Source organism: Lycium ferocissimum, chromosome 7, assembly GCF_029784015.1.
Source record: "Lycium ferocissimum isolate CSIRO_LF1 chromosome 7, AGI_CSIRO_Lferr_CH_V1, whole genome shotgun sequence".
Classification (NCBI taxonomy): Eukaryota; Viridiplantae; Streptophyta; class Magnoliopsida; order Solanales; family Solanaceae; genus Lycium; species Lycium ferocissimum.
The window spans coordinates 55,894,018-55,914,180 of NC_081348.1; the positions used below are offsets into that span (position 1 = coordinate 55,894,018).

A 20,163-nucleotide genomic window follows, 5' to 3' on the forward strand; every position below is an offset into this window, starting at 1 on the left:
TCCTTAAAGAAAATGATAGTGAATGAATGTTTTAGTATTGATGTGAATGTGATACTGTTTTTACCATAGTTGTTGTATCTCATTTTCATTTTTTGCACCTCACTTGTATCAATTTCTTTGCATTATAAAATACTTCCTTAAAAACCGTAAAATCCGAATCAACCCGATAAAACCGACAAAACCGAAACCGATTAAATTTATACTATAACGGTTTGGTTTGGTTTGGTTTGAATATCAAAAAAGCCCGATTTAATTGGTTTGGTTTGGTTTTAACCAAAAACCGAGCCAAACCGGACCATGAACACCCCTAACAAGTATATAGGTTAGGCACTTAGCCATTCTTTCGGCTTCATTGCTACTACTACAACTGTTCCTCCGTATTATGGTACTTCTGTGCATGAACATACATGCACGTGTCTAGAGGCCGAAGTGCACATATATCCGTTTTTGACGCTGCTATTAATTTAATTTGTATTTGCTTTTCAAAATTTTGAACATGTGCTTAATTCGGACAACTTTACATATACAATGTCTAAAGTTAAGCTTGACAAAATCTAATAAGTTCAGACACAATGTCTAAAGTTTCATATAGTTGAAGTTTAGTTGTTTTTGCCTGAACATTTAATTAGGATATACTTTGTATATAATAACTTTTATACATCAATACAACACCGGGAATCATTACTAGAAGTTGTATATGTGTTTGAAAGTTCAGTCATTTTTTCCTGTCTTCGGACATATGTTTGAAAGTTCAGTCATTTTTTTCTGTCTTCAGCCATTTATGTCCAAAGTTCAAGTAAAAATAAGCAAACCTTAGTTATAAATAGTAGAAATGCAGGCAAAAATACCTCAAGTCCAACCATTTTGCCTAAACTTCAGGAGTAAATGCATAAACTTCACTCATATGTAACTTTAGACATTTGATTTTATCAAATCTAACTTCAAACACCACATATCCGAAGTGATTACTATACCAAAAAAAACAAAAAACAAAAAAAAAAGAAGAGGAATATATGTTATTTGACAGTGTCAAAACAGACAGTCCTGTAAAAAATTTACATGTCTAGAGCTACTCAATACATGTCATTGTGTTCCTTTCCCTTGGACCTTTCGTAGCCCAAGAACTAAAACGTTGTTTCAAATCATGTATTTGCTATGTATTGAGGCCCAAGAACTGAGACCATGGGTTTAAATGGGGATATTTGGTTTAGTCTAAAATTAAGTTTAGCAATTGAAGCCCAAAAATTGGAATTATATTGCTAAATCCCCAAAGAAGAGGAGATAATAAGAGAATCTAAATTAAAGATTCTCATTATGATTTCTTGCTCGAAAGATTGATCTTCTTCCAAAAAGTAACATAGCCATTTTCATATCAAATCAGAGAAGATAAGCAAAAACAAAAGAGAAAAGTAGATTTCAACTTTTTTTTCTTCTCTATTCTTCTTTTCTTGTTGGAGTGAAGGAGTGTAAGTGGGTGCAGTTGGAATTGATTGGAAATACTTGGACGATGCTACATGCAAAATTTGAGGAAGATTAGAAGAAATTTAGACTAACTCGGAATCAGACCTAGAAACGTCACTGCAAAATGCGTATATCACGCTGCATCTTGTGTTTATCAGTGTATCACATAGAGATTTTCATGGAAGCCACTATGACATGTGTATATCATATTGTATATCGCGTATATCTGTGATCAAATGGATTTCATGGACACACACAAATATAGATGATATATAGGGGGTAAACACTGATATACATGACGATATACACAGGATACAACGGTGATACACAGACTGAGTAGTCGTCGACCTCAAGTTTTCAATATGAAATTTAGTTCTAATGCCTTAAATCATCTCCAAACTCCTCGAAAATTTATATTCAAGATTCTTAAGATGTTTCCACCAAAATTCTATATCACCCATTGAAACAAATCACAAATAGGCGGATCAGAAAGTTCGAACCAAGCTCAAATGGTCTTTAATGGTATTTTTATGTCCTTGAGAGAGAGAAATTTAGGGAGAAAGATTAAAAAAAATTGGAGAGAGAAATTGGAGAAAGAGTTTAGAAAAGAGAAAAATAACTATTTGAAGCTATTTTTATAGAGAATTTTTTTGGTTATCAGATACAATCTTTTCAAGTCAAAGAGTGCATATGAGTTATCGGATGTCAAAAACCAAAAATTGAACTGTTTTATGTTATTTACTGCGCTAGGTTGCTATGCAGCACCAAGTTTGTCTTTAAATAATGTATTTGCTTTGGAGCTTTTGGATCACATAGATTCTTTTCATAATGCAAAACTTTTCTAGGAAACCTAGGCAATGAGTGAATAATAATTGAAGCAATATTAAATAATAATTTGATAAGTGTGTATGCCATTTTAATTTTCCAGGTAGAGGACCTGCTAGATACATTGCATGGAAATGAATCAGTATTAAAACCAAGCATCTTTGTCCTTTAATGAAAACGATTAAACACAACCTACTTTGTCTGCTTCTTAGCCAATCTATATCTATATCTATATATAATATAAAGCTAGGCAATAGAAAAGTGATGTGGCACCTCTCTTTGGCCAAGAATGCTATTTATCTTTTTTCTCTTTTTTTTTTTTGGTTTTTTCTCTCATTTTTTTAATTATTTCACTTTAAAAGATCATCTCCATAATTCACATTCATTGATTTTCATAACTTCTACTTTTAATTAGTAATTAATAATATTCATAACATTTTTTACTTTTAATTTCTTCCGATATCTTCCATTTACGTGCTAGCTATGTTAAGAAACCCAAAAGACCGTTCTTAAAGTCTCTTAAATCTAATCATTTGTTATCCTATTGATTGAATCACTAATTAAATGTAATAATTTCAGATAAGTTACAAAGCTTTCCACTTGCCCATCTTCTTCTTTTCCCTTAAATATCACATAAATTTCATAATTGTGGGGATGACTAATGCCACAGACCAGGTGATATTTAATTCACTAGTGACAGTCAAGAAAATCATCATGGCAAATGTCAGGGTGAAGTAATACCAGCTGAAGAAGCTGCTGATTCGTCTTCTTCCTCTTGCAATGTTGGGATTAAATTGGTCAGTTCCATATGCCAAATTACAAGGCCTAATGTACATTTTGTATTACAATCATAGTTTTCATTGTTGCCATATAATTTTCTTTGTCCGTGATTTTTCATTGTTTCACGTTTAATGTGATTGGAAGTTTACTATATTCTTGTATTTTTGCTATGTTCTTTGTGTAATGTGTATAAATGAGGACTCAAATTGGCTTTTACTTCGTGCTTTCGCACCGCCATATATTTTATCTTTAAATATTTTTGAAATGGTCTTGGAATTTTTGCCTTATCTGGGCCTTAATGCATGCTAATAGCACTGCTTTCGGATTTGGGTCGGTAGGCAAAACGTCTCTACTATTATTTATCGCTTATTTTGTTAAGCTCGAGTTTATTGTGTAGTAATGTAGATACAGAGAGACAATGGGATTTAGTGCTAGATTAAACAGCGAACAATTTTGTAACATATCGTAGGAAGAAGATGATGAAAAATGAAAAGAATGTTTTTAGTTATTTTAGGGTGATTCAAAAATTTAAATGTGAAAAGCTATCATCTATTCTCATGAGATGCATATGTTCTTTGAAGAGGTGTTCTAGTAAAATAAGATTTCTTCTATATAATTTCAGCACTCGCAAAGATTTCCTTGGTGAATTTCAACAAAGGCCTCTATCAAACACATATAGAGAGAGAGGCGAATCAATGTGCCGACTTTATGATAAACTAAAGCCATAAACATGATGAAAATTTAATAATCTAGAGAATAATGCGCTCAAAGATATGGAGTTTCTTCTCCTGGCAGATTTAGGCGGTATCACTTTTGAACGACCGTAAACTTTTTAAATCTTTTCCAATGTACCAAATTTTTTTTTTACTTTCTTTGTGATTGAAGTATTGATTTATATACTTTTTACTTTTATAATTAGAAGCATATAGGTTCCTTTTCCTATATAATTTTTTAAACAATAAGAGGAATTTGTTCTTCCTTTTAACTGTTGTTTTTATTTATGTTATTTTGGAGGAAAAATTGATGAGTGAGGAATAATTAGACCAAAAGTATCTATTTTTTGTTGTGATTTACTATAATTTAGAAGTTTTTTCAATCAGGAATTATTATTTTATAATACTCTACAAATTTTACTTAAAAGGAGATTTGATTTGTTTAGTATTTAGACATAATTTTTATGAGTGGAAATTAGTTGAAGTATTTGTCATGTTTCATCTATTTTTATACGAACTAATTCATAAAATGATCACTTAATAAATTTATTGATATTTTTTTATGCCTGATCGCGCGACGCACGGACAAGTTAACTAGTAGTATAAAACCCTAAGAAAAATAATTAAACAAACAGAAATATTTAAGTGTTTTAGTGATCTAAGCCTCCAACGGCTTGTCATAGCGCCAAGGTTCATAACATTTCCATGCAACTACAGTATTGAAACTATTTAAAGATTGGATTATGAGGAAACTGCAAAACGGAGGACGTAAAACGACGTAATCATAGGAAAAATCGAACGGCGTACAATTAATATAATATGGGTTTATTAATAAGTGCCGGTGTTGGATATTATTGAGAAGAATTTGGCACTCCTCATCCATTTGGGCTCACACATGACAAGAAATAACCCAATGTACTACTATTATTAGCATGGTTCAGACAAATTTGACATTTTTTATAATAAGTATAAGGTTAAAGTGTTTAATTTACTTTTGAACTATGCGAAATGGAATAAATTTGCCCTCCGTTAATGTAAGAGGTCAAATATGTCATTGCCGATACTAGAACAGTTAAATTTTTCCTTATTTTCAAATGGCGGAAGCTTAGCAATCGGTAATGTCATGTGTCCCGCAATTATGAATTAATTTTTAAAACGAAGGGCAATTTGAACCTTTCGCATAGTCTAGCAAATTTGACCTTTCTCCCTAATTTTTTTCTTAAATTCTTTTTGGTTCCTTCCTTCTCTTTCTTCTCCGCCGCTACTTCTGCGACTACCACCAATCGTCCTTTCTTCCTCCTTCCTTTTTCTCTTCCATCACCATTATCGATCACTGTCACCTCCACCGCGATCTTCTCTTCCCTTTTTATTTCATTCTCTTTCCTGGCCACCCCACCATCACCTCCACCACCATAAGTGAACGCACTAAACAACTTGAATACTATTTTATTGCAGGTGTATAGCCACATATTGGTCAAAGGAGGAAGGAGAAGGAGGAAGATAGGGTGATTGGCAGGGAGAAAAAAAGGAGGAATAGAAAGAAGAAAAAAACTCAAAATTAGGGAGGAGTTAAATTTTCCCCTGAATTATCCGAAGGGTTAAAATTACCCTCTGTTAAAAAAATTAATTCTTAATACAAATGTGTGCATCATCAAATGCTAAGCTTCCGTCATTTGAAAATGAGGGAAAATTTTGCCCATTTTGATAACGACGAAGGCATATTTGACTCAAATTTAACGAAGGTCAAATCTATTTAATTTCACACAATTTAGGGACAAATTTAACCCTTTCCCCTAATTATAGTAACACATAATAATCCTCCTATTTTAATTTCCATTACACGTCCGTTGCCTCCTTCTACGATAGTTCCTCGATCGCCAATCAAAGTTTTAAAAAGACACGTAATATGAACTTAAAAGATAGCAATATGACAGTATAACCGGAAGACAGAAGATGTAAAGAGTTGAGAAAGAAAATCTAAAGGAGTACAGAAACAGCTTGTCGAGGATAAAGAAAAAAATATTCCAACTTTTGTTTGGGGAATACCTCATCCATGTTCATCGTATTTGTCAGAACCTGACTTTACCCGTATTCTTGTTTATTATTTTAATTGAAGTGCTTAAGTATATGTTTCATCATGAGTTCATTTCATCATATTCTATCTGAGATTACAATAAACAGGGGCTTTTGTCTTTCTCTTCTGTTTATTTAACATAATTAACCAAAACTAGGAAAATATTTAATTGGACGTATGAGATTTGAACTAGTGTATATACTGACAAGTTCAATCCAAGGATAAGTTCTTTGAACTCAACTCGTTTGGTTGTAAGATAAAAAATGATAGTAGTAACTAAAAACAATATATTCACACTACTAAAATAATCACTATTTACCCATTGAATTTCGATTGAAAAATGTCCATTCGCTATTCCCAGCGTTTCAATGGGAGCTGTTTACCACCATGCAATTTCACACTGAGGTAGTCCCATGGAAATGAGGTAGAAAAATCATGTTTTATAGCATAAATTTCTCACTGAATATCAGTAGGAAAGAGACACATTTCTAGTAGTGTCACTTATCTCCCTTAATTTATTTTTGTTTTTCAAGATAAAAATTTAACCACATTACATTCATGTTCTAAATTACATTAGCTTTCAGTACTGCTATCTAGTTCTATTGCTGATACAACGATTAAGAGATATATATCTGCATAATTAGTAGTGTCGTCATTTCTGTGTAATATTAGTTATACATACTCTTTGATTTATACCTCATTGTAATTTCAGCATTACACCAGCTATACATAAGAGTTCAATTTATCAGTATTATAATATTCACTATGTAATTCAAGTATTTTCATTTATTGAATTATGTGATCATTTTATTGGAAAGCTTAACGTTTAGAGAAAGCACATATTTATTGACTTAATTATTTTATATCTGAATAGATTCTCGTTACGCATAGTCTGGATTAATTAATTTTCCTATATTTCTCTCAATATAATTAAATTAATTAACGATAGTGCTCACCGCATAAAACCGTGTGCCAGTTGTATGGGATATGGGTAAACTTTGTGAAAATAAAATATTAGCATTATAATTAAGGTAGAAAATACTACATTTGTATAAAAGTCAACCACAATTCGGTTTATTTCAGTTTTCTTGGGCAGTTCACACAAGCACCGCCCCCTAGGAAGATTATAGCGAGTCTTTCATAACAAATGCATTGAAGTATGGAGAAAAAAGAAATTGCAACAAAGTACTCCCTATGGTTCAAAAGTAAAAGGGTCACCCTAAACAAAAATAAATATTTTTACTGAACTATCCTTCATTAAATACTACTTAATCACAATACTTTTTTTATTACATAAAAATACACTTATTTAAATGGGAAAAATTTAAAAGAAAATAATTAATTCCTTTTGATTATACAAGTGGACATTTATTATGAACCGGAGAGTACTTAGAAAGAAGACTCATTCTTTTCCTAAATTTTGCAAATCCTAGTCATTTGCCAATGTACATTTACTACTCCCTTAGATCTTTTTTAGTTATCATAAATATCTTTTACACATCCTTTAAGATATATTAACAAGAATTTTTTTTTGACTAATTTATTTATTTCTATCTTTAATCTTTTAGTATTTTAACCTCTCTTCAAAAATACTCACTTTCTAATTGTGTCTTTTCATAGAAAGAAGATAATTAATTCCATTTTAATATTCTAAAATGTCAAGTTTTTGAACCGATTATTGAGTATATAAAATCAGTGCATTCTAATTGGTAGATCCAAAAGGTGTGCTAAAAATAAGTTATTTTCCTTGGCCATATAAAAAATTTCAAGAAATTCAAACTCGAGAAGAAAAGGCAAAAATGTACTAAATCTTGGGATAATGAGATTATAGGAAAGAGCTAAATCATTGTCACCATGATTACGGCGAAGCTGCCTAATTTCCAAAATTTACACGTGAGAAAAACTCAAGACATTAATATGCTTGAATGAATGGCACAAGTGCAAAATTAATTCTTATCCATGTATAAAATGCAAACAAAATTATTTTTTCCCATAAATTAATGGGTAGTAAACAGGTAATAACTCAAATTATGACTTCTTGATACTGTCCACTGTATTGTTCTTTTGGACCAGCTTAACTAAATGTAAAGAACAGTTTGCTTCTATATATATATAATCACCTAGAAAGGAAAAGAAACGAAAGGAAAAGAACCGTTTCTCTCTATCTCAAATTAAAAATATTTTAAGGAAAAAACCTAACTGAATTTAATCATTACCATATGAATTACACGTATGATAAAGGAAGGAAAGCGAATTGGAGCGAGAATTGACAGTAGAGGTAAGGAGAATTCTTACTGGCATTTGTCCATGATTTTTTTTATTATTATTTTCAAATTCTGAAAAATTATTTTCACAATTTTTTTTTAGCAATTTTTTTTTCCAATTTTCTTTTTTTGGGAAGGTCTTTTCATAATTAACTTGTTTGTCTATGATGGGATTGGTTGCTCTGTTGTGGAGCTTATTTTGTCTTTTTTTGGGTACCTTCCTTCTATATAAGTCTTACAACCCCACCACTCCTAAATACTCCCCCTTCATTCCCCTCTAAAATTCTTCTCAAGATTTCATTTCTTTATTTCTCATATTTCTTTTTTAACTTAACTTTGAGTTAGAGAGATAATGGAAGAAATGGCTTCTTTATGGAGTTACCAAGAGGTGAATACTTCTTTATTTTCTTTTTGTACATCAGAAATTCTTTGTATGAACACTTTTCAATCTTATATTTACAGTAAATAAAGTGTTGCATTTTCTTTAGTTTTTTTTTTTTTCCGTTTTTAACAGTCAATGATTTTGTGTCTTTAGACTTATTGTAGTTTGTGTTTAGTATATACGTACCATTTTTTCAAAGAAAGGTATATCTGATTTAAATCGCAAAGTTGAGGAGTGTATTTGTTCATTGTCCCTTCTCCTAATTCCAAACATGTCTGTTGAAGACTTCATAGAGTAGTAGAATTTCATTTTTAAAGAACCAATAAGTAAATTTCAAGTCAAATCATATGCTTTCTACTAAATTTATTTATCTAGTAAGGTTAAACTGTTGGATTTGACACGGATATTTTCATGACCTTCCATGTCCTGTTTAAGTTGTCCATATCTCTCCTAACTTTGAATTTCTATTCCTGGAATAATTATAAAACAAATTAACAACTGTGATATTTATCATTCCATCCAAAGTGTTTCAATTACTAATTTTTTATGAGTAGAAATATAACTCAAATTATCTGACTTGGTTTTTTGATCAAATGTTGCAGACCATGGATGAAATGAGACAGAAGCTTTTGTACACAAGTCTTGAACTAGAACAATTGAAGGTTGAAAAAAATGAAGAAATGAAAAAGAACAAAGAATATGCAAAACAATTGATCCAACTATTGAAGATGGTTTGTCAAGAAAGAGATGAAGCAAAAGATCAACTTCAGAAACTACTCAACAAACTTGATAGTCCTCTTGTGAAGGTCACAAAAGCAAATTCAAGTATAACTGAGTCCAACAGCCTACATAATTCATCTCCAATCGACTCGTTTTTCGATACAGTTTCATCTCCTGAATTTTCCAACAACAACATGGCTGATTCAAATGCGGTAGCCTACATGAACCAGCCTTTGGCTAATGATTGTAACGTCCGATTATCGGACAATTGTGTCCCTCAAATGGCCCCAAAAGTTGATAATGCCACTTTGGTTATTGACAGTTTTGTAAAAGGGAAAACTTTGCCACAACAAGGGAAACTATTGAAGGCTGTTGTTGAAGCAGGGCCACTTTTGCAGACACTTCTAGTTTCAGGACAACTTCCTCAATGGCACAATCCCCCTCAGCTTAAGTCATTTAATATTCCACAAGTTTCCATTATAGCAAATCAGAATATTGGTGCAAATTTGAGCTACATTTCTTCAAGATCATTTCATTCTCAACCATATTTTGACATGTCATGTGGATCTTCACAAATGTTGTCGACACCTATGTTAAATTTTGCTAATTCTGCCACTGGTTCTTGTTTGGAAAATCAGAGTTTGATGTCTGCTGGTGCGGATTTTAACAGTTTTGTCCAGGGAAATAGACAAAGGTTGCAGTGAAACAAGTTGAAGGATGAATAGCCTATGCTTCCAATTTTGTGTAAAGTAGATTGCCTGGTGTAAATGGTTATATTGATTTTTAACATATTCCAAATATAATACTCTCCACACTTTCCTTTTTAATCTGTTCCAAAAAGAATGATATATTTCTTCATTTAGAAATAATTTAAGTTGAAACTTTCCTTTTACCCTTAATCAAATGATTTACGATCACACAAATATTTATGGCTTATTTTAGACCACAAGTTTCAAAAGTCTTCCTTTCTTTCTTAAACTCCGTGTCTAGTTAAACTATATCACATAAATTGGAACGAAAGGAGTAGTTACGATGGATGTATCGTTGTATAACATTTGTCGAGTTTGAAATTATCACATCTGACGTAAGGTGCAAGAAGAGAAAGTGAGATGATCTAATCATCTCCTAGGTAGACTTTTGAGTCTGAGATTCACCAAGTTATAAGTTTGACAATACACTAAACTTATTAAGGATTAAGACAGCTGATTATTGGAAATACTTACTAACTAGTTACTAGACAAGATAACAAGCAGATATTCCCTTGAGTAATGTGTATGTAAATGATTCAAGGTCTCTACCAAAATCAATGGCATCTCCATACTCTTTTTTCTTGTTTAACAATCCCATATGCGAAGTTCATTAGTCCGACTAATTTAAATTCGCATAGAGCAAATCTAATATGGAGTAAAACGCTTTCTACATAGAAGTTCTTCATTCCCAAAATTCGAACGCGAGATACCTGATTAAAGGCAGAGGAATTGTAATATCCTATCACATTCCTTAGTGTGTCATCTGTATACCCAATTTTATGTGTGTGTATCCTTTGACTGATGACCATTCTCTGGATTCACCCTTCACTTTCATCCTCCTGCTCTAGGAGATGTAGTGTCACAAACCATTGCATGAATACTAAATATACCAAAACCTAGTTTTGTCTATAATTTAGCAGCCTCAGCACATGCTTTTACTGTTCATGCATATCAATATATTACCACATCCGTATCACATCAGCGGATTTCGTGTCAAAACTTCTTGCTTATAGTGAAAAACTATTCCTCTGCCACAAGATTCTTCAGTATAAACCATAACCATAATTAATCAAGTAGAGCTTCTAATAGATCTCAAAACCACACAGGCACAAAATGATTTTTCCTGTAGATTTCCGATGATTATGCTAAAAGGTTATCTTTTGACTTAATTGATCCTACATTAATTTTGTGGAGTTTCTCTTTAGTTCCCTCGACTTTTCACCTTCATGTTAGGTGGTCCTCTAACACAAAAGCTGTTCTAATAGGGCACATAAAGTTATATCTTTCTTTGACCCATAATTGATGTCCCCGCAAGGCCATGTCAAACTCTTATTTTCAATCTCCCTCGATATATATTGTTTTGTTTAATCATTTGACATTCAAAACTTACTAATTTAATTAATTTAAATTTCACTATATAAGGTTTCATTAAGGGAGAAGCACTTTCTACTAAAAATTTCTCTATTTTCGTGAATTTAACGCAAAAAATCTTATTCAGAATAAAAGAATCTCATTCATCTCATCATCAGTAAATGAGGCGGATTCACACCCGTTATGTGGAGTCATGTAACTCACAACTTTTATCCGAACTCGTATTTACAATGTGAAACCCTTCAAATATATAAGAAACTTGAGCTAAGAACCCAGTAATAACAGACATTGCTAGCTGGAAACCCACAAGTTTCAAATCCTATATCGGCCTCTGCCCATCATATCCCTTGGTCTTCGCACAATTAGTTGGTTGTTTTTACTTAGACAAAGAAGACCCCCTTTGCATACAGATTCAATCGTTCATGACAACACTAAAAGGCTTTTTCCTTTACTTCTTTGCCGTCGTATACCTACTATAAATTATAGAGGGACCAATTAAGGAGTTGAGTAAAATTGGACAGAACATTAAGTTTCCCTACCGCACAAGCAATAAAATGCCCTATCTGGTCAAGATATAAAACACTAGTACTACAATGATGTTGCATTCCCACATAAATCATAATTAAATTGACTTCATATGTCATTTAGTTCATTTCTTGCTAACATGTCCATACTTACATCTATCAATTGAAGGCAAAAACCAAAAGCTTGAACGAAATTTCGACTACGCTAATTATAATTAAGATAAGTATCTTTTCTTATTATCATCTACAGAAGATTAAAGTTATCAACAAACTGCAAACATTATGGTGAAACTGTAAGTATTCCTTCATCTTTAATAGAAACTTCAAGTTCGAGCCTAGAAGTGCAGCCGTCTTTGGTAGTGAACGATTTACCCGGTCTCTTTCCTCTCTAACCATGCCTACCAGAATGCTACAATTGAAGTAGATGATCCAACACCGTCAACATACGCTTTCGGGAAGTTTAACCGCGCGATATCTCAGTGAACGTATTAGAACCGGGTAGGAGAATTTGTCGGGTTCCAAAGAGGGTGCCCTAAAAAAAGGTAGCAACGGTATCATTGGGTGCCTTAAAAAAGGTAGCAACGGTATCACTTACATTGTGACCTTGGTAACACACACTTCGAATAAGATCTTGCAGAACTTCTAACATTGATATCGAGCATGCGCGCATCCACAAATTAATATGTGATTTCATGTAAACCTACTAATTTATATATATATATATATATATATACACACACACACACACACATATATATATATATATATTATATATGTATCCTTTTAATGGAGTAGCTATATTCAAGCAAGCATTCCAGCGAAACGATCCTTTGACAATGGACTCTGCCCAACACTGGGATTGACTTTATACAGAGAGAGGAAAATCAGCAAAAAAAGCTCTTTTTGAATCGGATATATATATATAAACTTCGTCTTGAGTCCATACGGAGAATATGTGGTTCTACCGTAAAACACCTACACATAAATGTTGCATTTTAATACCTCCTCTACAATTCACTTTAGTCTTTAGAAGACCCTATTGTAGATAGTACGTCACAAAACAGGAAGGGAAAAAAAAAAAGGTAGCTTCTCGAACAAGGGATGGGCGTTCAGGCTATCGGATTGAAGATAAAAATTTCGGTTTGGATTTTCGGTTTTCGGATTGAAGAAATTACAATCAAATCCAATCCAAATAAGCTCGGATTGGATTGGATCTTTTGTGTTCGGTTTCGGATTAATCGGTTTGGATATTTCAGATTTGACTTTTGAGCCTGTAAGACACCTACTTGTAATGAAATTCATGTGCCAGTTATCAAGTTACATATCTTAGCATAATATGAAACCAAATTAGAACTAAAAACCAATGGAGTTAAGATACTTTCAGCATAAATTCAAAAGTACATCTTCCTCTACTTCAGCATAAGGATATTTTAAAGTGTGAGTTCCACAGAGGAAAATCTAGCTCTTAATTGCTCTGTAATTGTAAGAACACGGGAAAGAAAAGAATTTCTTAGATAACTTGAGCTAGTTCGATCACCTGGCACAGTAGCACTTGCCATGCAAAAAGCATTCTAAGCAATGCAAGATAAAATAATTATAAGACCGTATCCAAATGTAAGAAAAACCCTATATTGTATTTGATTTAGTAGAAAATTCTGCATTAGGACTTATTATTACTATAATGGGTAGGGTCGTAGCTCATAGGGGATTAATCTATTAGATCTTTCGAAATTGGATTTATTAGTATCATTGGCCTATTGGGCACATATAATATGGGTAGAGTAGAATATAAGGTATAAAAATTTCTGAAATATCGATAGTACTAAATTCATATCCAATCCGAAATTCATAAATTTTAAAAATAAAATCTGCAATCCAATCCATAATCCAGAAATCGAAACAAAAAATTCTAAAAGTTCGAATTTCGATTTGGATTTTGGATTGACCCGAACTATGCCCACCTCTACCTCGGTCGGACCCACATCCAGGTGCACGTAGACTTTTCACATTCACAGCTATAAACTCCAAATAGCATGAGATCAAACATACAAAAGCGGGACGGTGCAACTACCTATAATTTGAAACTTAGAACGTTAGATGAGTACAAAAAGTGCATGTGCCATTTTATACGGGCCAAGTGACAAGTGTCGTACTTAGAGGTCACTAGGGACGGACCTATAACTTCATCAACAATTGCTTTTCAGAATCTATACACTCAAAATTTTAGCACAGCCTCCAAAGATAATTCAACTCTTATAATAGTATTTCCTTTCTTTTAAATGATAGAGTTTAATTTTTATATACGAACCTTATAAAAAGAAATTTATTTTATCAATTCATAATTATAGGTAACCTTTTTATTTACATATAAAAGTGAGATTTTCTTTTAACCCATAAAAGTGAGATTATACCCTGAAAAATAATACAATTTATTTACTGCATCACCTTAAAATATACGGCTAATGAAAAAATTATTTATATTATCTGTATATATAAATTAAATTCTTTGATTAATGCTTTGTATACACATGACTTTGTACCACTCTTCTATTGCCCCCATGTGCAAAAACGGACAATATAGCTTTCTTAGCACTCACTAATCTTTTTGCCGACCACTAATGTCAACACCATGCCCTTTAACTATGCACTAATTATATTTTTATCACTTTAGGTAGTCTCTCCACTAATTAAGTGGACAGGTAAAGCAGTTAGTCGTTACTCGGTTGGAAGCAAAAACAAAGAGTAAAAGTTCCTAAAACAGTGAGAAGTAGTGTCTGCTTTTCCTATCAGTTGCTTCGATGGGCTCAAAAAGAAAAGGAAAAAAAAAAAAACACTTCAATTTTACGATTCTGTTTGAAATGACTGTTCCGTTAAATAGAACTAAAATTATGAGTTAGGAAGTAGGTTAGGCACTTAGCCATGTGTGACTCCATAGTTACTAGCTAGTTACTATACTCTATCCTTTTATTCTACATTATTTTGTACATGTCGTTCATGCATGTGTCTAAAACCATTCTGATTTCTTTACTTTCCTTTTCTTTGCTCGGACCTTTTAGATTTAGAAAAAAAAAGTGGAATTTGGCTCAACTTAAATGGTTTCTGATCGAAAATTACCCAAGAGACGGGAGTTGATAAAGCAGTCTCATAAGTCATAGCCAAGAGGTCAAGTTTGAGTCATAAATCCATGATGTTACTAGTTTAAGTAGGTGTTTGGCCATGAAAACCAAATATCTTTCACTTTATTTGGAATTTTGAAGTTGATGTTGAAGATAGAGTTGTGTTTGGTTATAATATTTGCAAAGAATATTTGGTTGTTTGAATGTACTGAAAGTGAAAAAAATAAAAACAGATTTTTAGGTGTTTTTCAAATTCTAAATATAACTTCAAGTTATATTTGGAATTTCCATGACCAACCGTTAGTTTCCAAATAAAGTGAAAATATTTTCCTTAAAAAAATGAATTTTTTTATGACCAAACGGATCCTAAATCGGGCAAAGTGCTTTTTCCATATACTTAACTTTGATGTTGCCATTTAATTTGTGTCCGTTTTTTAAAATTCTTTTGCACGTGTATCCACTCAGATATATGTGTTTGAAATGAGTCTTGACAAAGTCTAACTTCAGACACAAAGTTCAACCATTATTACTTGAATATCAATTATATGTGGCTGAAGTTCAGTCATTTTTGTCTGACTTTAGCCATGTTTGCCGAAGTTCATGCACGTGAAATTCATTCAAATCTAAAGTTCAGTCATTTTTGTCTAACTTTAGCCATGTTTGTCCGAATTGTTGTTCAATTGATCTATTGCTATTTTCGGGTCAACTATTTAAGGAAAAAGAAAAACAAAGACGACTCCAAGAAGAACAACTCCAAAATTGTCCAAATGACACCTTGTGAGGCAAGTTGAGTTAAGATGCTATAAAAGTAATGCCCTAAAATCTAGGCTGCGTGGTAGCTCAACTATTGTCAAAACTTGAACAAGTAACTGAATTATGGGACAGGCGTATTTTAATAATGAAACAGCTCTGGTGTTTTTGGATCAACATTAGGGGTGGGCGTTTGGGCCATCGGATTGGATATGAAATTTTCGGTTTGGATATTCGGTTTTCGGATTGAAGAAATTACAATCCAAATCGAATTCAAATAAGTTCAGATTGGATCGGATATTTTAAGTTCGATTTCGGATTATTCGGTTTGGATATTTCGGATTTTCAGATTTGACTCTTGAGACTTAAGGCAGACTTATTAGGAACGAAATTTATGTGTTAGTTCCACAGAGATAAATCTAAATCTTAATTACTCAGTAAAAAAAGCCTTCCAGTTCAAATTAGGATTAACAAATCCAATTCATGTCCAACATAGTAAATCCATACCAAATAAAAGCATTCTGGAAAAGTGGAAATGAACAAAATAAAATCTAAGTATTCATCTGAAAAAATAACAAAGAACTCTGCCGTGGGTGACACTAACGTGAGACTTTTAAGACTTGAGAAGTAAGAAAATCCTATATTATATTTGATTTAGTAGAGAATTGTATATTGGACTTAATATTTTAATGGGTAGGGCCTTAGGTACTAATCTATTGGACCTTTAGAAACTAGACTTATTAGTACTGGGCACATATGATATAGGTAGGGCTAGATATAAGGTATAAAAATTTCCGATTTTCAGATATCAAAAAATCCATAGTACTAAATTCATATCCAATCCGAAATCCATAAATTTTAAAAAATAAAATCCGAAGTTCAATCCATAATCCAAATATCCAAATCAAATATTTAAAAAGTTCGGATGTCGATTTGAATTTTGGGTTGGCCCAAACTGTGCCCACCCCTAATCAACATACACATGACTTTTGTATCAAACTCCTAATGCCCCCATATGCAAAACCGGACAATATAGCTTTCTTAAAATTCCTTAATCCTTTTGCCGCCCACTAATTAATGACAACAACATGCCCTTCAATTATGTGCCTTTTATCCTTTTAGTCCCTCCAGTAATTAAGTGGGCAGGCAAAGAGGTTAGTCGTTAGGAAGAAAATAACAAGTAAAACTTCCTAAAACAGTGAAGAGTAGAATCTGCTCTTCCTAACAGTTGCTTTGATTCTCTTTGAATTATATTGACTAGCATGGGGCTGTTGGCCAAAAGGCCACTTTGAAAACTCATTTGGCCAAAAGTTACAAGTTTCAAAAAATTGGTGGAACAGCCACCATTTATGACGTCAGCATGTCAGACAGTTTTGTGTCAAATTGTAGCCCCAAAGTTTTAAAAACTATGCTTTGGCCCCCAACCCCCAACATTTTAATTACCCAAAAAAAAAAAAACCCTCCAAAAGCTCCCGATTTATCCACTTTTCAGATCCCCTTTTTCCGGCGAAAGTTTCGGCTTTTTATCGGAAAATCAGTCCCTAGCGACTTAATATGGTGTCGATTGCAGTCATACACCATAGTCGTAGTCTATTATAGATTTATTATAGCGTCGATTGGAGAATATATTATAGTAGGTGGTGATTACATGGGTGAATGAGCGGAGACCTCAAAATGTTGGAATTGGATTTCTATGAGCAAGGTGATAGGATGATCTTCATAATGATGACGAAGAGTGTAGGGACAAAAAAATAAAAAAATAAAACCACAAACCCCAAATTGCACAAATCTAAGGGATCGTGGATAAGTATACCATAAACCGACCGTCGTCAATAGCTAACGGTTATCATTTAGGCTCGACTTCACGCATGGTTAATAATTTTTCACATATTATGTATACACCAAGGACAATATTTGTCTAAAAAGTCATAAGTAAATAAAATAAATAAAAGGACATGCCACTATTTAAACATTATAATAACACTTTAATACACCATATGAGAGTCCACATCCATTGAACACATGATCAAAAGAGTTTTAGGACAAGTAATAGTACTTAAAAGGTCAATATTTGTCTAAATAGCCATAAATAAATAAAAAAGGGACATACCACTATTTAAACATTATAATAACACTTTAATACATCATATGAGAGTTCTCATCCATTAAACACATGATTAAAAAACTTTTAGATAAGTAATGGTACTTAAAAGGCCAATATTTATCTAAAAATAGCCATAAATAAATAAAATAAAATAAAGAAGGACATACCACTATTTAAACATTATAATAACACTTTAATAAATCATATGAGAGTCCCCATCCATTGAACACATAATCAAAAGAGTTTTAGGACAAGTAATGATACTTAAAATGCTAATATTTATTTAAAAAGGCCATAAATAAATAAAATAAAATAAATAAAAGGACATGCCACTATTTAAACATTATAATAATACTTTAATACATCATATGAGAGTCCCATTCATTGAACACGTGATCAAAAGAGTTTTAGGACAAGTAATGATACTTAAAAGGCCAATATTTATCTAAAAAAACCATAAATTAATAAAATAAAAAAATAAAAAGAGGATATCACTATTTAAACATTATAATAACACTTTAATATATCATATGAAAGTCCCCATCCATTTAACACATTATAAAAAAAAAAAAAGTCCCCATCCATTTAACACATTATCAAAAAAAAAAGTCCCTATCCATTTAACACATTATAAAAAATAAAAATAAAAATAAAAAAACTAGGACAAGTAATGATACTTAAAAGGCTAATATTGGAAAGGGACAATGAACCCTAGAGAGCTTCTCTCTCCTGGCGACGGCTACTTAGAGAGAGAGAGCTTCACGTCACCTTTCATGGTTGCTCGAGCCAGACGGATGCCTCCTTCTGAGGTTGTCCAGCCACCCCAAACCTCTACAACACCTATTCCAACCCTATATTACACAAAGATATTACAACAAACCATGCAACAAGCATCTACGTCAGAACAGCCTCTTCAAAAGATACCATATCGCCCATTAATTTATCAACAAGGTGAACCTACGTTGCAATTCAATAAGAATGAAATTAAAGAGATAATTTTACGTGAAAACTTGCAATATGCAATTGTAGGTAAGTTTACTAATGGTTGGAATGATCTTCATGCACTTCGCATGGCCATTCCCAAGCAATGTGAGTTAAAACAAGACCCCTTGATTGGTTTCTTATGCAATCGGCACGTTCTCATTAGATGTAATCTATTGGAAGACTATGTAACATTGTTATCTAAACCTTCTTTTTGGATTAAGGATTAGAATTTGTCCTATCCCATGAGAACATTGAAATGGGATCCATGGCCAGAAGAAGAAACAAGCATAGCTATGGCATGGATTTCTTTTCCTACTCTTGCACCAAATTTCTTTGTTGAAGAAATGCTGTTCTCTTTGGCTACTGCTGTAGTTAGGCCATTAACAGTTGATTTACCTACAAAGAACAAGACAAGGCCTAGTTTTGCTAGAGTTAAGATAGAGGTGGATTTATTGGAAGAACACCCTAAAAGAGTAAAGATTGATGTTCAGAATGATGATGGAACTGTTAAGTCACGTTGGGTGAAAATTCAATTTGACTATATGCCCAAATATTGTAGTGAGTGTTGCACGCAAGGTCATCACATGGATACTTATTGGAGAGTGCATCCTGAATGTATCCATAAAATGAAGGAGTTAACAAAGTGGTGAATACTCATATGGAGCCAACTGACAAGATTAAAGAAGTTCAAGGTGGAGATAATGTGGAGAAAGACAAGGGAAAGTAAGTTGCAGTTGCAAACAAGGTGAATCACAATGCCAATGCTCATGGTAATCCGAATTTTTGGAGAGGAGATGTTAAAGTGTTGCCAAGTGGAGTAGTTGTTGGTAAGCAATGGCAAACTCATAAGGGAAGAGGAAATAGGAATGGCAATGGAGAAAACACTCGACAACACAATGCTAAGAACACTGAAAAAGGAAACCTCAGTTCTGCTAATACAGCAAATAAATATGCAGCTTTGGAGCATGAGGTACAAGAGATGTTGTTGAAGTGAATGGAGTGGTTGGTCAAGAATTAGGGATGCATGCAGAATCTATAAATGCTACAGATCCTGCAGCTGAGAAGGTGCATGGTATGGATGGAGTTTTTGAGGTGCATGGTGTGCATCTTTGAGGGTTTGCATGGTGTGAATAATGAGAATGGCCATGGGGTGCATGGCACTGTTCCATCAACTCTAAAGACTGTTCCTGAATCTCATGCAATGCATGTTCATGGCAATGATGTGCCAAATAATTTGAGTATTTCTTATATGCATGCAGAAAATGGGGGAATGCTTTGATTGTTGGGAATGTGAATAAGGAGTTGGTTAAGGTGATTGATCAACAAGAGCCTCAAATTGTAGTTTT

At 32.9% G+C, this 20,163-nt stretch overlaps 1 protein-coding gene across 1 annotated transcript; it reads left to right on the forward strand.

Moving 5' to 3' along the window:
* Positions 1-8,145: 8,145 nt before the first annotated feature.
* Positions 8,146-10,065, forward strand: LOC132063003 (uncharacterized). Its single transcript, XM_059455457.1, has 2 exons — positions 8,146-8,505; positions 9,102-10,065. Exons 1-2 carry the CDS (start codon positions 8,470-8,472, stop codon positions 9,921-9,923), a joined length of 858 nt encoding a protein of 285 aa, XP_059311440.1. The 5' UTR covers positions 8,146-8,469; the 3' UTR covers positions 9,924-10,065.
* The last annotated feature ends 10,098 nt before the right edge of the window (positions 10,066-20,163 follow it).

Excerpts from the sequence above, each read along its gene's own strand:
- LOC132063003 (XM_059455457.1), top strand. The coding sequence starts at position 8,470 with ATGGAAGAAATGGCTTCTTTATGGAGTTACCAAGAG. Across the intron at positions 8,506-9,101 it reads CTTTATGGAGTTACCAAGAG|ACCATGGATGAAATGAGACA; the intron begins GTGAATACTTCT and ends CAAATGTTGCAG.